Below are 22,324 nucleotides of genomic sequence, written 5' to 3' on the forward strand. Positions count from 1 at the left end.
CCAGACACCCTTTTAGCTCAGTGGTGAAGTTACGTCTGAGGTTCACTGTTCAGCCTGGGAGTGGACAGCCCCGTAAAACCAAATGAGACTAACACTAACGAGGTACAGGAGTCCAGTGACAAGGGCCAGAAAGCAGAAGGGGACAAGGAAGCTGGTGATAGGGAACCCAAGGTTGAGTGAGGATATTGTTCATGTGTTGAGAGATTGTTAACCATTGTCATAGGGCAACATGTATAGTAATTGTTAAGTGAGAAACTATTCTGTTCTGTAAGCCTTCATCTTAAGTGAGAATAACAGCACAATTCGAAGAGCGTAGTCAGTGTCACTGAACTGTGCATGTAGACATTTCTGAAATGGTGTATCTTTGGCTATGTGTATTTTCACCAAAAAAAGAAAGAGGTTGAGAAGTTAGAGGGCTGATATGTTGTGGGGTTGTTAACCAATGTTATAAAACAACATGTGTACTTCTGTTTCATGAGAAACTATTTGTTCTGTAAGCCTTCACTTGAAATACAATAAAAAATTAAAAAAAAAGAAAAGAGTTTCCTTTGGGTATGTTCTGCCTCCAGACTATAAATAGATTGTTTTGGCAGAACTAGCTCTCTCCATGGAACCCTGGTGGTACAGCGGTTAAGAGCTTGGCTGCTAACCAAAAGGTCAGCAGTTCGAATGCACAAGCCACTCCTTGGAAACCCTATGAGGCAGTTCTGCTCTGTCCTATACAGTCACTATGAGTCGGCACCAACTTGACAGCACACAACAACAACAGCTCTCTCCACTCTGCACTGTTTCCATCACCCAACCTACAGGTCTTAGGATGCAAGCCTGCAGAAATCTCCAGCCTGCTGCCTGACCTACAGATTTTGGACTTGCCAGCCCCCACAATTGTGTGAGTCAATCTTTTGAAGTAAATCAATGAATGTCTGTCTCTCCCTCTCTCTTCCCCTTTCTCTCTCTCCCCTAGCCCCACCCCCTTACCTCTCTGTGTTTATTAGCTGCTGTCAAGTTGGCCTCTAACTCATGGCAACCCCATGTGTTACAGAGTGGAACTGCTCCATAGGGTTTTATTGGCTATAATCTTTACGGAAGTAGTTCACCAGGACTTTCTTCCACGGAGCCACCAGGGTAGGTTCAAACTGTCAACCTTTGGGTTAGTAGCCAATCGCAAACCTCTTGCACCATCCAGGCTAAGAGAGAGTGAGAAACAGAACCAGACATATGTATCTCATGGTTCTGTTTCTCCAAACCCTAAGACAGCCACCTTGTCAGAACCCCTGCCTGTTTTACTTCCCACCTTGCCTGGTATAAAAAGCAGCAGTTCTAGGATATTAGCATGGCTTTTGCTACATGAGAACAATACTACTTGATCTTAGAACCTAAGGCAGGGGTGGTGTTGGGTTGGGATGGGTTAGCATGCCTGGCATTGCAGCTTTGCCACTAAGGCAAGCAAGGGCTTTAATTATGCAAAGAGAAGACAAGATGCATCCCAACATGTTTGTACCAGCAACTCAATGCCCCGTCTTTTATGTGGTCAGAATCTCTTCTCCCTCCCTGTATTTTTGCTCCTGTCATCTAAGGATATCATGTAATTGGGAATGTTATGATGGCTAGGAAAATGAAAAAAGAATTATGACCCAAGGTACAAATCAACTGCTTAAAGCTAAATCAGCATCTTTTGAAAATAACATACCTGATGACCCAACAGATTCTAGCTATAACCGGGGATTTATGAAAGAAACTGGACTACTGTCTGCCCATGCATAAAACAATGCCATATTTTGTTATTTCTTTGAAAATGCTGTCCTTGTCACTTGTGAGTGTGTTTGCCAAGTTTTAGGACATTATACAGAGACCCAAGAAAACTGGAAGCACTTCAGTAAACCACACCCTAGCATACCTGAGGGTCTGAAATTTGAGTAACACTCTATAACCACAGTTTTTAAAGGCAAATCTGGAAGTGGCTGTGAGAGTGTAAACTCTCCAAGATATTGTTGTCTTCCACATGTAAGTTCTTACTTATCGGAGTCCTACCACACATACTAGAGTTGGAATAGCTTCTGAAAATAGTTCCCAATTACATGATCATAGGACCTTTTCCTAACAGCTCCTTAGTGGACAATTTACCTGACCCTGTCTACATCCCCTTCCTGAGAATCCATCTTCCCCCAAACAGTACTATTTGACACCACCTCAATAGATACTCTGTGACAGCACCCCAGTCACTGCTGATTGACTCAGGAATGGATACTTGATCCCAGAGAAGCCAAGCAGAGTCCCTCTAGATAATAGGACTAAAGAGACTCAGAGAACCAGGCAAGTTGGGAGCCAAGTTTCAGTGAGGGAGCACTAGAGTGAATTCTTACTGCGGGCTTCTGTTTCTTGGATTCCATGAGATCTTGGTCCTTTTATTTCCCCTGGAATTAATTTGAATAATTTTTTTTTAACTAAATGTACACTGATTTACAGAAATTGAGATGAGAAAGGGAAAAAAGTTTTTAGCCCCACCTCGTCTCCAATGGTAAGCTTGGTCAATGATACACATTTCCAGCAGGCCCTGCCCACTCACTCTGTGTGTGTGTTGTGGGTGGGGGGTGCTCCTCATACTAGGACTGGACACAGGAAAAATGTCCTTCAGTGTTCTGCAGTTGAATGATAACAGGTACAGAATGAACTATGACTGGGAAAACATCCCATGCTCACCAAACTCTAACTTATTCTTGAGGAAAGGTCTCAGACAAGACCTTCAAACTGAAGCTCCTCAAGATGGAGGTAAAAAAGTGCTAGGAGGGCATCTACCAATCTCCTACCTCATAGCTGATTACACCTTGTACTGTGCATTTCTAGGCACACAAACTCCCTACCAACCCACCCCCTGATAGAATGATGGCTTCTACTCACATCATCCTGGATGTTGAGGTCACAGCCAGCCTTCAGCAAGATACGGACCACAGAGAGATGGCCCTTATTGGCAGCAAGATGTAAGGGGGTCCGGCCATGCTGTTAATACAAAGGAAACAGCCATTAAACCACTCCCCTGAGGGTGGGCTAAAGGAAACTTTACACAGTGGTTTTTAGGGAGATCACTTCCCCTCCCCTTCCTCAGTGTTAGTTATGTGGTGCTGCTATAACAGAAATACCACAAGTGGATGGCTTTAACAAATAGAAATTTATTTTTTCACAGTCTAGTAGGCTAGAAGTCCAAATTCAAGGAGCCAGCTCCAGGGGAAGGCTTTCTCTCTCCCTCTCAGCTCTTGATGAAGGTCCTTGTCATCAATCTTTCCGTGGTCTGGGAGCTTCTCAGTTCAGGGACCCCGGGTCCAAAGCATGCGCTCTGCTCCTGGCACTACTTTTTTGGTGGTATGAGGTCCCCCTGTCTCTCTGCTAGCTTCTCTATTTTATATCTCAAACAAAATTGACTTAAAATACAACCTAATCTTGTAGATTGAGTCCTGCCTCATTAACATAACTGCCTCTAATCCTCCCTCATTAACATCATAGAGGTAGGATTTACAACACATAGGAAAATCACATCAGATGACAAAATGGTAGACAATCACACAATACTGGGAATCATGGCCTAGTCAAGTTGACACACGTTTTTTGGGGACACGATTCAATCCATAACACTTGGTTGGGCAGAAGATTCTTAGAGATTTATCCAAAATTCAAGATTGTCTAAGTTAACCTGTTATCGGCATATAATCATTGAACAAAATATGCTCAAAATGTAAAAACTTCCTTTGGACATCATTTCTATTCCCCACTTACCAAACTTTATAAGACAGTTGCAAACAAGTAGAAAAATGGGAGGTTTCATGTCTTCTCTTATTTTCCCACTGGTGCTAATAAGCTAAGGGACAATGATGGGGCCACAATGAATCTGGCCACGCCAAGGTGTGGGAGAATAGCAAAATGACAAGCTAATCAGCCACAGAAAATCCACTTAGTTATTACTTTAAAAGTACTGACCAAACTGATCAGGTAAGACTCTCCTTCTTTTTAAAAACAAATTTTAAAATTATGAAGTATTTCAGGCATTCGGCAACCCATGTGTGTAAATGGAACTGTGCTCCATTGGGTCTTCAATGGCTTATTTTTCTGAAGTAGATCACCAGGTCCTTCTTCCAAGGAGCCTCTAAGTGGACTTGAACTTCTAACCATCAGTTAGCAGATGAGCACGTTAACCATTTGCACCACCCAGGGACTCCATTCAAAAATAGAAATAATATTTAAAAATGTACATACCCAACAACCACTTTAAGAAAACATTAGAGAAAATACTGACATCCCATGTGAACCCCTCCCAGATCTCGTTTCCCCTCCAACCCCAGAGGTAATTACTATCCCGAATTTGATATTCATCATTCCTTTATATTTCATTATATTTTTACTACATGTTTGTAGCCACAAACAACATATGAGTATTGTTTTGCTTGTTTCAAACCCTATAGAAATGGTATTAAATTGTATATGCCCTCCTGCAATTTTTTTTTACCCAACATTATAATTTTGAGGGGTTTTGCATATTGTCACATGTAGTTCTAGTTCATTTATTCATTATTATTTCATTCTCCTACTGATGGGCACCAGGTTGTCTCCAAAGGTTGGCAGAACACATTTGTGTCCAGGCTGCCTTATGCACCTGTGTGAGTTCCTTACCCCGCTGTTGGCTCATAGAGAAGACCGTTCCCTTCAACTCTCCTCAGCATGCAGGTGCCCGAGGTTACCACACTGAGGGTGACACCCAGAACACTCTGCAGTGTAAATCAACTTTTACCCAGAGAGCTGACTTCGCCCAACTCCTAATTCTCCAAATTTTAAAGGACTCTTCATGTTCTCTTTGCTTCATCAAGTTTCACGTAAAGGAACGTTTCCATCTCCTTCTTGGGACATCATTTTAACCACAGCCTCCCACCCATACTGAAACAGACCCCTAAACAATAAGGGTCTTAAGTCCCATTTAGCATCTCAATAAAATGTCCCAAAGACCTTCTTTGATACTCTAGCAAGATAAACACATCATGATCATAATAAAGCCCCCGTTTGCCATAGTTAACTATGTGTGGAGGAAAACAGATAACACAATAAAGGATCTTAATTTCTAACCATGAAATCCAATCACAGCAAAAGAATGGTTCTGGAAACGGGGCAGAAAGAGGTCAGAGCTCACGTTAAAATTAGAATCCTTAATTAAGAAAAAAAAGTTACTCCCAAGAAAGTGGGCTATAAAAAGACTTCATAAAAAAGGCACCATGTGAGATGAGATAAAAAGAGTGACCTTCCTTCACTGGCGATTATTCTCAGCTGCATGGTATTTAACCTTGATTCTTTAAAGGGAACCATCCATAGCCGATCAAACCAAACCAAACCCATTGCCGTCAAGTGGATTCCGACTCATAGAGACCCTATAGGACAGAATAGGGTTTCCAAGGCTATATATCTTTACAGAAGCAGACTGCCTCATCTTTCTCCCATGGAGTGGCTGGTAGGTTCAAACCACCGACCTTTCGGTTAGCAGTCGAGCACTTTAACCACTATGCCACCAGGGCTCCTTCCACAGCTGATCAGATGAAGCAAAATGAGGTTCCAGTCACTGGGCTGGTCTCCGGCTCCATCTGTCATCAATGTATCCTTGTCAAGGACCTCATGCCTCGACTTCTAATAAGTGACTGTCACAAAGTCTTCTAATGTGTTCTGAGACACAGGAAAGTTCATTATATTTTTAAAGAGAAAAATGGGTGTTCTGTGAGGAGGTGTGACAGGGTGGTGGTCAGGTCAACCAGATCACATAGACTGTGATGGGGAGAAGCTGCCCTGAGAGAGGCTGGAAAAGAGGCCACAGGGCAAGGAGTCACAGGGTGACCCTTCAGAGGAGGTACCAGGGAACATCCTCATCGACAACCAGATGTTACTGGCGGGGAAGGAGGTTAAAGCGTTTGTCCAAGTGAACACAAATAATCAGAAGGCAAGGGAAGGAAACTCTGCCGTGGTTCAAACCAGATCCCATCTGGAAAGGCACTTTAGAAACTATGAATTACAAACAAGATGGCTCAGGGGCGGTGGCACCCTCCTAATTCAAAATCAGCACAGACTCTCCAGTATACAGAAGAGAAAGGACAGAAGCATTGCTTGACAGCCCTGGATCAAATCCCAGCTCTCATTATTGATACCTGTGTGATTTTGTGCTGTCACTTTGCCTGAGGCTGTTTCCTCATCTGTAAAATAGGGATATCCTCCACTACCCGCCGACAGGCTTGTAATAAGGAAAAATGAGGTAACATCCACCACTAACATGAGTTTCCCTTCCCTTCAACTGTCCTCAGCCCTCACCATGGTTGATGCTGCTGTTAGGTGTCATCGAGTTGGTTCCAACTCATAGAGACCCTATAGGACAGACTAGAACTGCCCCACAGGGTTTCCAGGGAGCGCCTGGAGGACATCCTAATCTTTTTCTCTCTTTTTGACACCTCCATACCTTTGCCCTAGCAAAAACCAACCAAACAAACAAAACCCATTGCCACTGAGTTGATTCTGACTCATAGCGACCCTACAGGACAGAGCAGAACTGCCCCATAGGGTTTCCAAGGAGCAGCTGGTGAATTTGAACTGCTGCCCTTTTGGTTAGCAGCAGAATTCTTAACCACTGTGCCGCCAGAGCTCTGCCCTAGCAAAGGCCAGTAAAATATTTTCAAAGGCCAGTAAAAACAGATCTGAGTGACGAATAGGATCGTGGATAGCAGGAGGGTCAGGTCTTACCTGGCCAGTCCTGACCCACTCGTCCACTTCCATGTTATTAAATATAGTCTAGTCCCAGCCCCTGAGCCTGTGCTGGAAGTACCTTCTCTACCTGAGACATCTTTCTCCAAACTATGTTTTCTCTGATTCTCCAAGAAGAGCGTGCGTGTTCCTGGCCTTGTCTTCTGCATTCCCACAGCACTTCAGCTTCCTGTTAAGAAACTGCCGCCTTCTGCTTTGAGTGTCACCCAGGTGCTGGCTTCTCCTTCCAATGAGGGCAGGGATTATGCCTTCAGAATGATGAATCAAGTTGACTCCAGGGTGGAGTGGGGACCATATCAAAGAGGTTCCAGTGTTGCTCAAGTACACGGCAGACTGGTGCTACCAGGGATACTGCAGAAAACTTCACAGCCCCAGGCTCAACCTCAGGAAAATGGAGAGCCTGGGGTGGTTGCAGACTCCGGGTCCTAGGATGTCTTGACTCCTTAGAGGTGTAGACATCCTGGGGCCCTCACGAATTTCTAAGCAGCTGCAACAGTGACATGGGGGCTGCTCTAAGGAGGATCTGTATCCCCCTCATCCTGTTTGGCTCCTTTTCTGGCACCTGGTCCAGCAGTAGCAAAGGCAGTAATCTGTAACTAAGATTTCGTACTGGAAATCAGAAGCTGTCCACTCCTGCCCTCTGGGCTTTCCTAGCACAAGACCAACCCCCTTACACACACACACACCCCACTAAAGGAGGACAGCAAACAAAGCAGAAGTGTACTTACTTTTCCAGAACATTGTGTAATGAAAAGCAATAAAAGTAGAGCCCTTCAGGGAATAACCCGAAGCCATTCTTGCTTTATGAAGAAGGCTGTAACCCTCCCCTCCATCCCTCCACACACACACATGAAAATGTGACAAAACAAACAAAAACTGCTCCTTAGAATGTAGAATAACTGCTCAGAATAAACCTCATGTTCAAATTACAAAGCAAAACAAAACTGCTCCTTAGAAAAATCTTAGACTGTCTTAGGCTCAAGAATATATAGCTGTTATCATATCTGTGCCCCTAGGACTAGCAACTTGAATGTTGCTATGATGCTGGAAATTATGCCATCAGTATTTCAAATACCAACAGGGCCACCCATGGTGGACAGGTCGTAGTGGAGCTTTCAGATTCAGAAAGACTAGGAAGAAAGGCCTGGCAATCTAGTTCCCAAAAATGCTAATGAAAACTCTATAGATCGCAATAGAACATTGTCTGATATAGTGCTGTAAGACGAGCCCCCTAGGCTAAAAGGCCCTCAAAATGTACAGTGGCTGCTACAATGGACTAGAGCATACCAATAATCATAAATATGGCACGGGACCAGGCAATGTTTTGTCCTGTTGTTCATGGGGTTGTCATGAGTCAGAGCCCCAACTTGACGGAAACTAACAACAACAGAACTGACCAGTGGAAAAAATGGGAACATGCAGGCACTGTTTAAATAATTTTACATGTGCTAGTTCATGCAATCCTCCCAATGATCCTTTGAGGTAGATACTGTTATTAAGCCCATTTTACAGATGAAAAAACCAAGGCACGGACTCTTAACTTGCCCTACGTCATATAACAGGTAACTGGAGGAGTCTGTATCCACACCTTAAGCCAAATGACTGCAGCCTCCATGCTCTTAGCCTCCACTTATACCTACACAGCCATTCCTTGTGCCCTGGTTGTGTTGTGGGGTGAGGTTCTCCCCTGGCAGATGGGCTCCATGCCTTTCTCTCAGGAGGCTACCAAGTTTCCAGGTGTTGTGCCCCATACCAGACGCCTGACCTCTGGGGCTGCTTGGAAACAACTTGGGTTCCCTAGAATCTTGTGGATGAAGAAAGAAGTTTTCCGTTCTCACTGTACACCTGAATCACCTGTTTATCTGTCTGTCAATCTATACTGCTCTGTTTTAACTGATCAGTGCTGGGGCCCAGGCATCAGTGTTTATACAAGCTCCCCTGGTGATTCTAATGTGTGACCAGGTGGGAGACCAGAGATGAGATAAGAAGGGGCCAGGATCACCCCTCCCCAGGGCAGCTTCAAGCCCTCAGGCTAAACTTGCCATTCTGAGCCTGTCTAAGCAAGGGTCATTCAGCTAGCTACATTCTTCAAAATGCTCCAGTCCCCCACAGTCAGGTACAAAACACCTGAAGTACTGTGTCACCACAACCCAGAGCTTCCTGCATCTTAAACGAGAACATAAGCAATATAATCACAGTATTAAAAATTTGGAAAATAAAAGCAAATCATCTATAATTTCACCACCCATATGACTAATATTATTTTTATCCAATTTCTTTCAGTACATTTTTTCCTATTGATGCCTGTGCAGTCACATTCACAGATCACATAAAATTATCTTGCTTTCTGCAATCACATCATGCCTTAAACCAGTGACTCTCAAAATTTACTGGGCAGCAGAATCTCCTAGTACCTGTACTAGTTGCCATGGAATCAATTGAGACTCATAGTGACCCCATGTGTGTCAGACTAGAACTGTGCTCCATAGGGTTTTCAATGCCTGTGATCTTTATGAAGTAGATTGCCAGGCCTTTCTTCTGAGGCATCTCTGGGTGGATTCAAACTGCCAACCTTTTGGTTAGTAGCTGAGCGCTTAACCATTTGTGCCACCCAGGGACTCCAGAATCTCCTGGAGGGCTTGTTACAGGACAGACTGCTGGGCCTCCTTCCAGGGTTTCCGATTCAGAAGGTCTGGGTGGAGCTTGAGAATTTGCATTTCTAACAAGATCCTAGGAGAGGCAAGTACTTTTCTTCGCAGAGGACCACACTTTGAGATCCACTGCCTTAAGCCACTTGTTTCCAACCCTGCTGCACATTAGACTCGCTTGTCAAACTAAAAAATATTTATCTCCATACTTGACCCCCAAAGGGTTCTGATTCCATCAGCCTAGGCTGGGGTCTGGGGTGTATGTTTTTAAGGTGATTCTAATGTGCAGCCCAAAGTCAGGAGCCCCTGCCCTGGACCCTCTAAAGGTGCCTGTTCCTCCAACCTGCCCTGGTATCAGGATGGGCCATCTGAGGCCAGCAGGGGTGAGGGGGGCAAGGCCTCCGCAGGGAATGCACATTTCTCTTTGATCCAACCAGAGAACCAGAGCCTGTTTCATGTCCAGGTAACTGGCCCCACTGTCAACAACTCTGGGGCTGTGGTCTGAGATGATGATGCTTTGTTCTGGGAGGTTGAGCCCTGTGGGTCCGGATTCCAGCAGAACTGCTGTGTGGAAACATCAGAACGGCTCCCATTCCAGCGGGCAACACATAAACAACAATAAGGGCACACAGAATGAACTGGTCCCTGCCACTCATTTTGAAAAGGCCAACTCCCAGCTAGGAGGAGAGGCAGGTGGGAAGGTGAGACTCTGTTGGGGAACATTCCAGGTGAGGCATTCCTGTTGAGATAAAGATCTCCCACCAATGAGGGATGACAAGGGAACCCAGCTAAAGATAAACAGCTTAAAATAAGCCCTGAAAGGAAGTGGAGGCGTTTGTTTCTAGCATGTGTTCAGATATGGTGCTTAGCCCTCCTCACTTGACATGCTCCAGACAGACCAAGGCATTTACACTGGAAAGACTCCCTAGGAAGGGGCTAAGCCCCAGGGATGGGGACAGCTCCATCTGAGAAATGCCACCCACAGAACAAGCCAGCCACAGACTCCACGGGGCCTGGGTACCCTGGGCTGCAACCCTGCTCATCCCTTACTCTGGCCAGGGAAGGAGATTAGGACACAGAGGCCAGGGCACAGCTCCTCTCTCCTGCTTGGTATTTCAGGTCTATTTACTAAAGGATAGGCCCTTCAAGCCAACAATACCTGCTCCATGAAGGAGAAGCCCTGATACCTCTCAGGGGAGCTGGTTGGGAAGAGAGAAGCAAGGGCGCTGACATTGACCCATTGCTGGGCCGCCATCTTTGTTCAATGATGTTCTTATGACCAGAGTCACACAGAAACCTTGGGCAGCAGCCAAAGGAATAAAAGGATTAGAAATTCTGATAGGGTAGGGGGTGGGAGGAGATAAAAGAATTGAGATTCATTAGCTTGAAGAAGTAAACCAACTTAAGCATCTTAACTGGAGATTGTTACAAGGAACGCAGTTGTGTAGATGTGACCTACACTAGGGTAAATGGCTTAAACTGCAATGAGAAGAATTTAGGTTACATTAGTGTAATAATTCCATAATGACAAAGCTCCGTTTCTTTAGCAGAACATAAGAAATACAATAGATCAGGGCAATGCAGTCATTTGTGAGGCAAGTGGTATCTGTCTATATTATTTGTAGCCTTAAAGACAGGAAAAAGAAGTAGTAGGAGGCAAGAAAGATGTGATGCAAGTAAAATAAGACTGGCACATACTTTAGAAACAATATATTAAGATTAAAAAGGGTCTTTCAGAATTTAATTTGGATAAAGATAGTAAGGCTTATTATAGAGGCAAAATGATTTCTCACGATCTCAGATTTTGTTTGGAGCAGAACTGCATGTAACTGGAATACTAACCACTTGACCCCCGATTTAGGTTTAAATGGTAGAAGATCCTCACCAACGTTCCTAGGTGCCCCTTTATCACAGACAGTATTTTTTTGGGAACTTCAACCGCCAGGAGTGGTGTAGATTTGGGTCAGAAGATCTCAAAGTTCTTCTTGGGCATATGATTCAATGAAGACAAAGTTCTTAAGACATTCATAAAGAAAGGGGGGATGAAAAAGGGCTACTTCCCTTTTGGGGCCTCCATTTCCTTGTAACTACACAAGGGTTCTAATGATCAGCAACACATATGTGAAAACAATTTAAAAAGTATAAAGTACTACACACATGTACAATATCAATATTGGGACATTGCCTTATTAAAGCTCCTTTAATAAAGTACTTTATTAAAGTATATGAGGTCCCAGAGAGTCAAACACATGCAGATTGTAACTACTATGTGTAAAATGCCAAGGAATGTGCTCTACAAGAAGCAGCCCACAGGCAGTTCACAAAGTTATAAACAACACAGTTCCAACATAGTGGTAAAGAGCAAGGACTCTGCAACCAGATGGCCAGGGATCGAATCCCAGTTCTGACATTTTCTAACTGAAACTTTAGGCGGGCTACCTAACCTGTCCTTGCCCAGTTTCCTCACTGGTTTAATGTGGATAATAGATTTGTGGTGAGGTTAAAAAAGTTTCATCTTTGTAGAGCACTTACAAGAGTATGTGACACCTAACAAGCACAATCTAAGTGTAGGTAATTTACAATCAACAACATTGTTCTCCTCATTCAACATATATGGGGCCTACTGTGTGCATACCATGCACTGGAGGGGTTAAAAAAAAGCATACAACGTTTTGTGCCCACTCAAGTTTTATAATTGTGGCAACATGGGTTATCACACTTAGCCCTTCCGGAAACTGTAAATTTTGTGAAGACACTGAGACTCAATGAGGTGAAGAGATTCGCCTGTATCTGTGGTTCTCAGCCAGGGGTGATTTGCCACCCCCACCCACCCCTCCAAGACCTCTGACAATGTCTGGAGATATTTTAGGTTGTCACAACTGGGGGCAGGGGAAGTGCTACTAGAATCTAGTAAGTACAGGCCAGTGATGCCACTAAATATCTTACCATGCACAAGACAGGCCCCCATAACAAAGCATTATCCAACCAAAAACGTCAATAATGCCAAAGCTGAGAAACCCTGGCTACATTAACAAGCAGTTAATAAGCAGTGGAGCAGGCGCTTGTACCAAGGTTTTTGGATTCCCAGGGCTTTTCTGCTGTGTCAAGCACAGAGAAATGTAAGAGATAAACTATGACCCCAACTGTTAATCCAGTGGGGAATTCTGAGCCCCCACAAAGCAGTATACAATTATGAGGGACACAAAGTGCCTGGATGGAAGTGCTTCATCAGTTGAGAGGACAGCGAGTTCCATGTAGGTATGTTCTGGGATGGACTTCATGGAGGTGGTGGCTCCTGAGCCGAGTCCTGAATGGCAGGCCTTAAAGGAGCAGAGTGGTTTTAAAATGTCTTTTAGGAGAGAAGCACCTAATCTGCAAGGAAGAAGCTATATGCTGAGTTTTCCAATAGAGGCACTATAAGCTCAGAGACAATGAAGCATTGCCTTCAAAATTATGAGGCAAAATAATTCTCTGCCTGTTTCTCTATAACAAGTTGTCAGCTAATCAAGAGGGTAGAATAAAGGCTTTGTTCAGACTCAGAGAGTCTCAAAAAATTTATCTCCTGTGCTCTCTTTCTTAGGAAGGTACAACAGAATATGCACCACCAACGTGAGGATGACATGGGTTCCAGCAAACAAGGGATCTAACCAGGAGAGAGATGAAATGAATTTTCAGGATGATAGTTGTGCAGCAGACCTAGAGAGCAAGCTGGATCAAATGGGAATAGAAGCATGGATGACTCCAGAAGGGATATCTCCAGAAATAAATAAATAAATAAAATGAATAAATATGTGATAGGTATAATCATGGAAAATTGTACCAAGAACTATTTTTCAGAGGTGTTGGCAGGTAGAAGAAATGCTTAACTATAAGTCTGAATAAAAGAACATGAAAAATCAAGGCAATTATCAACTCCAGGAAAAAGAGCAAGTTATATAAAAAATGAAAACATAATTATAGTACCCTTCTTGGCTCACCAGTGAACAGTATTTACATAATCACACTACCTATGGATCTGATAAAAAATTGTGATATAACTAGATTGAGAGAATGTGAAGGAGAAAAGGGCATGTGAGAAAGCTGAATTCCTCATCAATCTTAATGAAAACTCAATAGATTATGTCCAAAGTTGATCAATCTCTTCTGTGCACTCATTCTCAGGAAGATATTAGAGCTGTGTTATCCAACATGGCAGACAACAGCCACATGTGGCATTTAAATTTTAATTAATTAAAATTAAATAAAATTTAAAATTCAGTTCTGCAGTCACATTAGCCACATTTTAATAGCGACAGGTAGTGTTATGGATTATTAAATTTTGTCCCCCCAAAATATGTGTTGAAGTACTAACCCCTGTACCTGTAAATATGAGCTTATTTGAAAATAGAGGATTTATTTGTTATGCTAATGAGGTCATACTAGAGTAAGGTGGGTCCTAAATCTAATCACTTTTGAGTTATAAAAAAGAGCAGAATAGACACAGAGAGATACACGGGGAAGACACTATATGAAGACAAACACACACAGCAGATACATCTACAAGCCCAGGAATGTCAAGGACTGCTGGCAGGTACTAGAAGCTGAAATAGACAAAGGACCTTCCGATAGAGGTCCCCCTCCCCCTGCATTCCGACTTCCAGCTTCCCGAACTGTGAGAAAGTAAACTTCTGTTCTTTAAAGCCACCCACTTGTGGTATTTTTTGTTACCACAGCGCTAGATAATTAAGACCTGTGGCTAGTGGTTACCATATTGGACAGCACCGAGTTAAGGCTCCCTTTTACCCTCAGTCCCACACAATCCAGTGATGTGCAGGGCACTGTTAGGCTTCATGGGGGAACTACAAGTACACCAAGATTTTCTGTCTCTCTAGAGATCAGCATGAAATGCAGTAAAACCTATAAAAGTTGGAACCTGTGTAAGGTGGAAACCTGTCACAGAAGGAAAACTCAAGTATTTTCCACATAAACAAGCAATAGAGAAGTGGTAAAACTGTACACTGTCAAACGTGGACAACTGGCCCGGAAAAACAAGGCAGTCCTGTCAAGTTCTGGTTCTCGCAGGTTTCACTGTATATGGACACCATGTGATAAACCATAAAGTGTGAGCTGGCCAATCTTTGCCACAGGAGTTCAGAGGTTAATGCTAAGACTTTATTTGAAAATTAACTCCCCCCCAATCCCAGCTCTCTCTGTGGTGGTCTAGAGAATGGGCCTTAGAATATCTGCACTTCTGCCACTCAGCAACTGAGGGACATTGGACAAGTTCCTTAAATCTCTCTGTGCCTCAGTTTCCTCATCTCTACAGTGGGGATGAAGCAGAACCTCTTCTAAAGGACTGCTGTGGGGATTAAATGAAAGGTAAAGAGCTTAAAGCAATACTAAGTACTCAGTAAGTGTCATCATCAATATTGCTTGGTCTATGTGTTTAAACTTGTCACCTAACTGTGCAAAGCTTGCCTTTTTTCAGATTTGTTAGAAAACTGCCTTTTGGGCAGTATGTTCTCTCATTTACCATTATGCTGTTGGTGTGGGATAGTGTTATGGATTGACTTGTGTACCCCAAGAATGTGTGTCAATTTGGCTACGCCATGATTCCCAGTATTGTGTGACTGTCTAACATTTTGTCATCTGATGTGATTTTCCCATGTGTTGTAAATTCTATTCTATGATATTAATGAGGCAGGACTCAATCTATAAGATTAGGTTGTATACTGAGTCAATCTCTTCTGATATATAAAAGAGAGAAGCAAGCAGAAAGACAGGGGAACCTCATACCACCAAGAAAGTAGTGCCAGGCATAGCGTGCTTCCTTTGGACACGGCATCCCTGTGCTGAAAAGCTCCTAGACCAAGGAAAGATTGATGACAAGGACCTTCCTCCAGAGCTGAAAGAGACAGAAGCCTTCCCCTAGAGCTGGTGCCCTGAATTCAGACTTCTAGCTTGCTAGACTGTGAGACAATAAACTTCTGTTTGTTAAAGTCATCCACTTGTGGTATTGTTGTTATAGCAGCGCTAGATAACTAAGACAGATGGGGAATATCCTCCAAAGCTCGCCACATATTTTCACTGACCCATATAAAATCAAAGTCTGAAGAGGTCATGGCAGTCATCTGGTCCAAGCCCGCCATTGTACAGATGGGGATAATGAGGCTCCGAGCAGCTGAGGGGCTCCCAACCAGAAGCTGGTTCACCTCCCTAGGCGGCTGTCTAACATGATTACCATACATAGATGCTTTCCAGTAAGCCTTTGTGTCCCAACTTCTCCCAAGAGATCTCTGCCCATTTAGCTAAAGGAGTAGGTGAGAAAAAGCCACACTGTGATTTTCAAAACGGTCAAATGCTAATTACAAGTTACTCCATTTGTAAGATCGCAATGAAAGCATGTTTAATCCTCCTCTTTCTCCCCAAACCTCCATCACTGCAAAAAAAAGCAAGTTCTTTGAAAGCTGCAAACCAAACACAACACTTTTGCAGACAATGGTTAAGAGATAGGCTGGTTCCCAGGGAATGGCTAAAGAGTTTCTCCTCTCGTTACCTTGGTAACCGCTACCTTGGCGCCCTTGTTGATGAGCTGAACCACATTCTCTGCTTGGCCTTTGTACGCAGCTATGAGAAGGCGTTCTGAAAGCGCAGCGACCGCATCCTGCTGGCTCATGAATTAGGAGAGAAAGAGATTTTCTGGAAAGTGGTAGACAAGTTCTTTCAGCTCAACACGAAGCCACTGGCCAGAGCCGGCACCCACAGGTCAAGATGCTCCCAATCATTGGAAGGTGCCTTTGTTACTATGCCATCTTCAGGACCTGGGGGTTAAAAAACAAAGCTGCCATCAGCGCCACTCAATAGCCACTCAATACACGGGACGGGCCACACCTCTTTCTCTCTGATGTTAGGGCATTCTGTGATTGCAGGGGAGGGAATCTGGGGGCGAGGGGCAGTGAGGGAAGCACACTCAACACAGCAAAGCCAGAGCACAGCTTCCAAGTGGAAAATAGTATGGAGGATACAGACTGCGTGTGATTAACTGTGAAAACGTGAGCTGGCCAATCTTTGCCACAGGAGTTCCAGGGCCAACCTCCCTCCTTTCTTCCCTCCTCGGGGACACTAGAGAGGACAGTGGCCAGAACTGCGAAGTTTGTTCTACATTTCTGTCCTAGGTAGCAGAGGCCTGATACGATCCCTCAAACACTGCCTGGTGTACAGACCCACCTTCTTTGGGCAGGTAACTGTACTGTATATGACCACAAAAGGCCTTCTGGGCTGTGTTTTGTGGGCCCACCACAGCTAACACGCCAATTCCCCTAGTGGGTCAGGTGCCTGTGGACCAGACCCGACAGAGGCCCCGAAGAGTGGGCTCTCTCCTTGGTGTGTACTCCCAGCATTTACTGCAGTCTCTTCTTTCATCCTTTTCTCACTGTAAATGGTGCAGTTCCCGGAGTTCTGGAACAGATGGAGAGCTGGGCACAGGCCCGAGCCATCTCTTGGTTCCAATTACTGCTGAAACGATCCGCCTTGGAGACACCTGGATGCTGGGAACACTGACAGTGTGCACTTCCAATTTGGAAGGAAGGGCTAGTCGTGTTGCTTCCCCACTTAACACAAAGAAAGTAAGTAGCTGCCTAAAATCACCTACCAGACAAAAAGCACTGACTCAGATCAATAGCCTAGAAGATAATTAGTTGTAAATTTAAACCCTTATTTTCACCAATGACCCAAATAAATAGGATTTTAAAGACTGTGACTCTTTCCAGTAGTCCCGGGCAACCATTAGACCAAACCAAAGCCACTGGTAATTGATTCAAAGGTGAAGGGTTCTTTGGGCAGAAGAAGGACTGCCTAAAGGTCTATCTAATCTACATCTAGAGTCCCTGGGTGCTGCAAAAGGTTAACACGCTCAGCTGCTAACCAAGAGGCTGGCAGTTTGAGTCCACCCAAAGACACCTCAGAAAAAAGGCTTGGTGATCTACTTCTGAAAAATCAGCCATTGAAAACCCTATGGAGCACAGTTCTACTCCGAGACACATGGAGTCACCATGAATCTGAGTTGATTTGAAGGATTTTTTTTTTTTTTTTAAACTACTCCTGCTGGGAGAGCAAGGAATTGAGGGCTTTTTTGTATAGATTGGTTGGTGGGTTCAAACCGCTGACCTTTGGTTAGCAGCTGAGCACTTAACTACTGTGCTACCAGGGTTCACTTTAAAACATACTTATTAAAAATAGCAATACATGCAAATGGAAAGGAACGAAAATGCTGTGCCAAAGGGCCACCATTCTTCATCCCAGACCCTACTACACATTCCAATTTTGAAGGCCTGGAAGATGCAGATATCTTTTACAGTTGCTTCCAGTCAAACTCAATGATTCTTCTGCTCTCTAAAGAAGGGAATCAGCCACGGCATGGCTGTAAAAGGTCTGGACTAGATCCCACTCTGACCCCCATTCCCCATAAATAAAACATACATAAGACAAAGATAAGAACAGCTCTCTCCAAGGATTGTGGTGGGAATTAAAGGTGGTATCTCATTACATAAGGAGCCCTAGTGGTGTAAGCGTTAAGCACTTGGCTGCTAAATGAAAGGTCGGTGGTTCAAACCCACCAGCCACTCCATGGGAGAAAAAGACCTGGCAATTTGCTCCTGTGAAGATTACAGCCTGGGAAACCTTATGGGGACAGTTCTACTCTGTCATATTGAGTCGCTATGAGTCAGAATCGACTCAACGGCATACAACAACAACATCTCATTATACGAAAGTGTTGGCCAGATGGGAATATTATAACTTTAGAAAGATCATTCTTATTCCCCCAACTTGTGAATTATCAAGTTTTATCATTCCTCTCCATCTGTTGCCCACAATATGGGTAAAGAATGGCAAGTAAATGGAAGGAACCCTCACAAACCCATCTTGCTCCTGCTCTCCAAGCTCACTAGAAACTCAAGCAGTCTGGAGAAGGGCAGGCCTGAAGCAAGGACTCCTTGGATAGCCTCATCAGAGATCCCTTGGATGCTCCAGAAGTATTTGCTGAATGAATGAGCCAATGAAAGAACGAAGTTGTGACTCAGACACTGAGAGAAATGGAGCTGGAAATGCCTTTGAAAATCCCCACTGTCACAGTGAAAGATCGTACCTTGCACTTTATGTTTCTCTACTGCCAACCATTTGGAAGTGGTTTGTTTTTGTAAACATAGAGTACACTGTCTCTTCTTATTCAGTTTATCTGTCGTCCATTTAAACTGATTACACTGACCTGAGCTGTTTGCCCAAATACTGCAAAAGCACTTCAGGCCCAAGTGGCAGCAAAATATACAATATGAGCCACATCTTCCTATAGGATCTCCTTCCCACAACCAAATTCTTCCCCTTCCTCTACCTATTTGTTATCCCTGTGCACATGACCTAACTCCTCCCCCTCCCCATTTCCAATACCTTTCCTGCAATGTACATTTGAATGTCTTAATTGCTATGGCTCAACTCATACAAATATTATTACCATGACTAAAAATCTATCCCACAGCTTAGTTCCTGAGGGTAGAGATATCTTTACTGCAACCTCAGTACAGCCCATCAGCTGAGGTTGTGAGCTGCAGACCAACAGAATGGATGCAAGGGTCAAACAGGCCTGTGGTAAACTGATACCCACTCCACTGTGACCTTCTGTCCCTGCCATAAAGTCAGCCTCTCAGATACTGAGATTAAAGCCCTCAGGTACACTTCTTGCCATATTTGCAAGCTACTGAGATACCCTTGTTTAGATAATTAACTTTGGTAAACAGTCCTTTGCTAACCTAAGTCCAACATCTAGTTTTTTTCTTCTGTTTGAGATAGAAAAACACTACAACTGTGAGAAAATGTTGACTGAGCAGAAATTTCAAGTTCTATCTTTTGCTTCTCAGTTACAGCTAAGACTGCTCCCCATTCCCTCTCCTCCACCACCACTAATTCACTATCTGCCTGCTGAGGTAACGAGCAGCCTCCAGGATAGGTGGCTCACAAGGGATTTTGGATACTACCCCCACACAGTTGCACAGAAAACTGCCTGCAAAATCAGGAACAGAATCCCAGGTTTCCAATTCCTAGTTTGCTGCTAACACCATCACTGTGTGCTTGGGTATCTCAAGTTCATTCTCAACTGCAACCCAGTAATAGTCTCATTGCTAGGACCTCTAGCATTCATCTGCAGTTCCATTTACACAGAGGGTGGGTGGGAAGGCATCAAAGTGGCCAGGTCTTCCCTTCTGCTTCCTCTGCCCCTTCCTGTAAATGGGGGTGCAGCCCCAGCAAAGACGCCAGTAAGCCAGCATCCTGTCCACCTCTCATGATCACGGTCCTAAATCCTAAATCCTTCCCTCCCATTTAGAACAATACTCCCCCATCCTTTTGGAGTGAGGAGATATTCTGCTTTTCATCTGATACTTCTGAATTGACAAACCAGGCCAGGTGGAGGAGGTAGGAGGTGAGAGGTGGGAGAGACGGGGGACCCCAGACAATGCGTGAGGAGGGAAAGGGAATAAAGCGGTGGTGACCAGTCTGTAACCAACCAGTTAAACTTCAATGCCAACCTGTTGGGTAGCCTGGATGTAGGAGGAGCCCCATTCCCTCATTAAATCTGAGCCTCCCCTTCCAAGTAGATCAGCTGTCATTCAAGACACTTCCTGTTGCTGGGGGTGAGGAATTTCACCTGCCCCAAGTCTATCAATCACACCCCTCTTTTTCATGATGCTCACTTTTGCGTGTTCTGGAGGAAAACCTTAAATGCAAAAATGCTGCCAGCTCTTTAGGCAGGAATGAAATAAATGCATGAGCGTAAGTATGCGATGAACACTCTGAATCTAGAAAGCAATTTAGCTTCTATGAGAGATTTTCCTCCCTCCTCCCAGCCGACCCCCCTCTTTTCATTGTCCTCCAGTTTGCAATTTTTTATCTCACATCACAAATGCCGGAGGGTCACATTGCTGCTTGATTTGTGATGTGATCTGTTTTCTTTTTACAGCAAAGCGTCAACAAGATTTGTTTTTGCTGTTTTTTTGGGGATTTACAACAAAATCTCCTGGTACCAGTATCCTAAAAGCTACTAAATTCAGTCTCCTGACAGGCAAAATATTCTAGAAGGGATGGCAAACAAAAGTCCCAGCCAGGCATGATGCACAGCCCACCCAGAGACATCACAGGTCCCCAGGAACCCATGGTTAGAACCATCAGCTCCACGCCCTGTGTTGAAGAGAAACTGTACTCACATGCGGGGGTCTGTTCTCCCCTCTGTGCATCGCATTGTATTTCAGGATAGCTGCAGCCAATTCTTTCCTGGAGAAATCATTAGCTTCCTAGAGCTGTCACGCTCAGTGGGTCTGCGGTGATTTACGTTACAATGCCTGCTGCCTTTTTCCCTTTAGCCTCCTCCGCCGCTGACCGCCAGCTGGATCACATCTAAAGGCTTATTAAGACATCTTTTCAGCTTGCAATGTTTTGTGGCTTCCTACCCTGCTCGCCACAGCTGCTGAAAGTCTTGGGTCTTCAGATTTTGTTGGGCTGCTCCCTCCCGCCGGTAGAGGACCTGTAACTCTGCCCTGATTGAAGTCAGGAGATAACGCACAGATCGCGTAATGTTTTTGAATGATGCTCAGATGACAGAGAAGTGAAGTTTGTATTCTCTTGGCAGTAATGCAAGGAGAAGAGATGAAGGTGTGTGTTGTAAGGGAGGGAAGACGCAGAGAGGATCAAAATCTGTAATTAACTGCCTTCGTGATAACAGGAAAATGAGTGCTTTGTGGGACCAGCAGAGACCAGACAAGCCACCCTCCTCAGCAGAGAGTTCCAGCACAGTGACTGCGGCAGCACAGAGACAAGCGTCTGGCTGAGCTGCCCTTCCCTATGTTTGTAAATCCATGGTTTGTCTCACAAAACCCTCCTCTGAACAAGGAGTTTCTGCAGGCAAGGGGGAATGGAGAAAACAGGGAGAAGAGGCCCTTCAGAAGCTGCTAAAAGCTGAGAGAGTATATTTCTCTGGCCCTAGACAGCCCAGGTGTGTCCTCCAGCCACTTGTTGAAGCAACAGAAAACCAGCTTCCCAACTGGAGAGATCATAGAACAGAAGAGGGTTTTCATTTGTACTCCAGTCAATATTCGCATATTTTCCTCCTTGTTTCCAATGCCAGAACTATTGGTCCTGGAGATGGGAGAACAACTCTGTCAACACAGACCCTCTGAGTACCTTCCCTGCCCAAAGCCTTGCCCCCATTTCCCTGACAGTAACAGCTCGGAATCCACTCAACAACAAGTAACAACAACAGCGCCTATGGACAACGGGCTAACGCTTCTGTTTTGACCATCCTCTGTTGGGAGAATAGCCAGGGACTCTGACTGGTGCTGTGTGGAGAAGGTGAATTCCACAGGGAAACAAACTGCCAGTAGAACAATAGGACCAGTTTTGTTTTTTTTTTAATTGTTGTGCTTTAAGTGAAAGTTTACAATTCAGGTTAGTCTCTCATACAAAAATTTATACATAAATTGTTATGTGACCCTAGTTGCTCTCCCTATACTGTGACAGCACACTCCTCCTTTCCACCCTAGATTTCCCGTGTCCATTCAACCAGCTCCTAACCCTCTCTGCCTTCTCATCTCACCTCCGGACAGAAGCTGCCCCATTTAGTCTCATGTAGCTACTTGAGCTAAGAAGCACGCTCTTCACGAGTATCCTCTTATATCCCATAGTCCAGTCTAATCTTTGTCTGAAGAGTTGGCCTCGGGAATGGTTTTAGTTTTGGGCTAATAGAGAGTCCGGAGGCCATGTCTTCCAGGGTCCCCCCAGTCTCAATCAAACCATTAAGTCTGAAGACCAGCTTATTTATTTTTTTTATTGTACTTTAGGTGAAGGTTTATAGAACAAATAGTTTCTCATTAAACAGT

At 44.3% G+C, this 22,324-nt stretch overlaps 1 protein-coding gene across 5 annotated transcripts in view; it reads right to left on the reverse strand.

Moving 5' to 3' along the window:
• Positions 1–22,324, reverse strand: part of ANKRD6 (ankyrin repeat domain 6) — a 170,608-nt gene that overhangs the window by 36,557 nt on the left and 111,727 nt on the right. For 2 of the 5 annotated variants that reach the window (XM_004388420.3, XM_004388421.1), the window contains exons 2-3: positions 15,961–16,225; positions 2,899–2,997 (exon numbers count right to left, since the gene is read on the reverse strand). In XM_004388420.3, coding sequence (XP_004388477.1) covers positions 2,899–2,997; positions 15,961–16,080 — 219 coding nt within the window. In that variant the 5' untranslated portion in view covers positions 16,081–16,225. Of the gene's footprint in view, positions 1–2,898; positions 2,998–15,960; positions 16,226–20,656; positions 21,160–22,324 lie in introns of those variants that run through there. The other 3 variants (XM_004388419.2, XM_004388423.2, XM_004388422.2) reach the window with 3 other exon arrangements.

The sequence above is a fragment of the Trichechus manatus genome, unplaced genomic scaffold (assembly GCF_000243295.1).
Source record: "Trichechus manatus latirostris isolate Lorelei unplaced genomic scaffold, TriManLat1.0 scaffold00211, whole genome shotgun sequence".
NCBI classification, from domain to species: domain Eukaryota; kingdom Metazoa; phylum Chordata; class Mammalia; order Sirenia; family Trichechidae; genus Trichechus; species Trichechus manatus.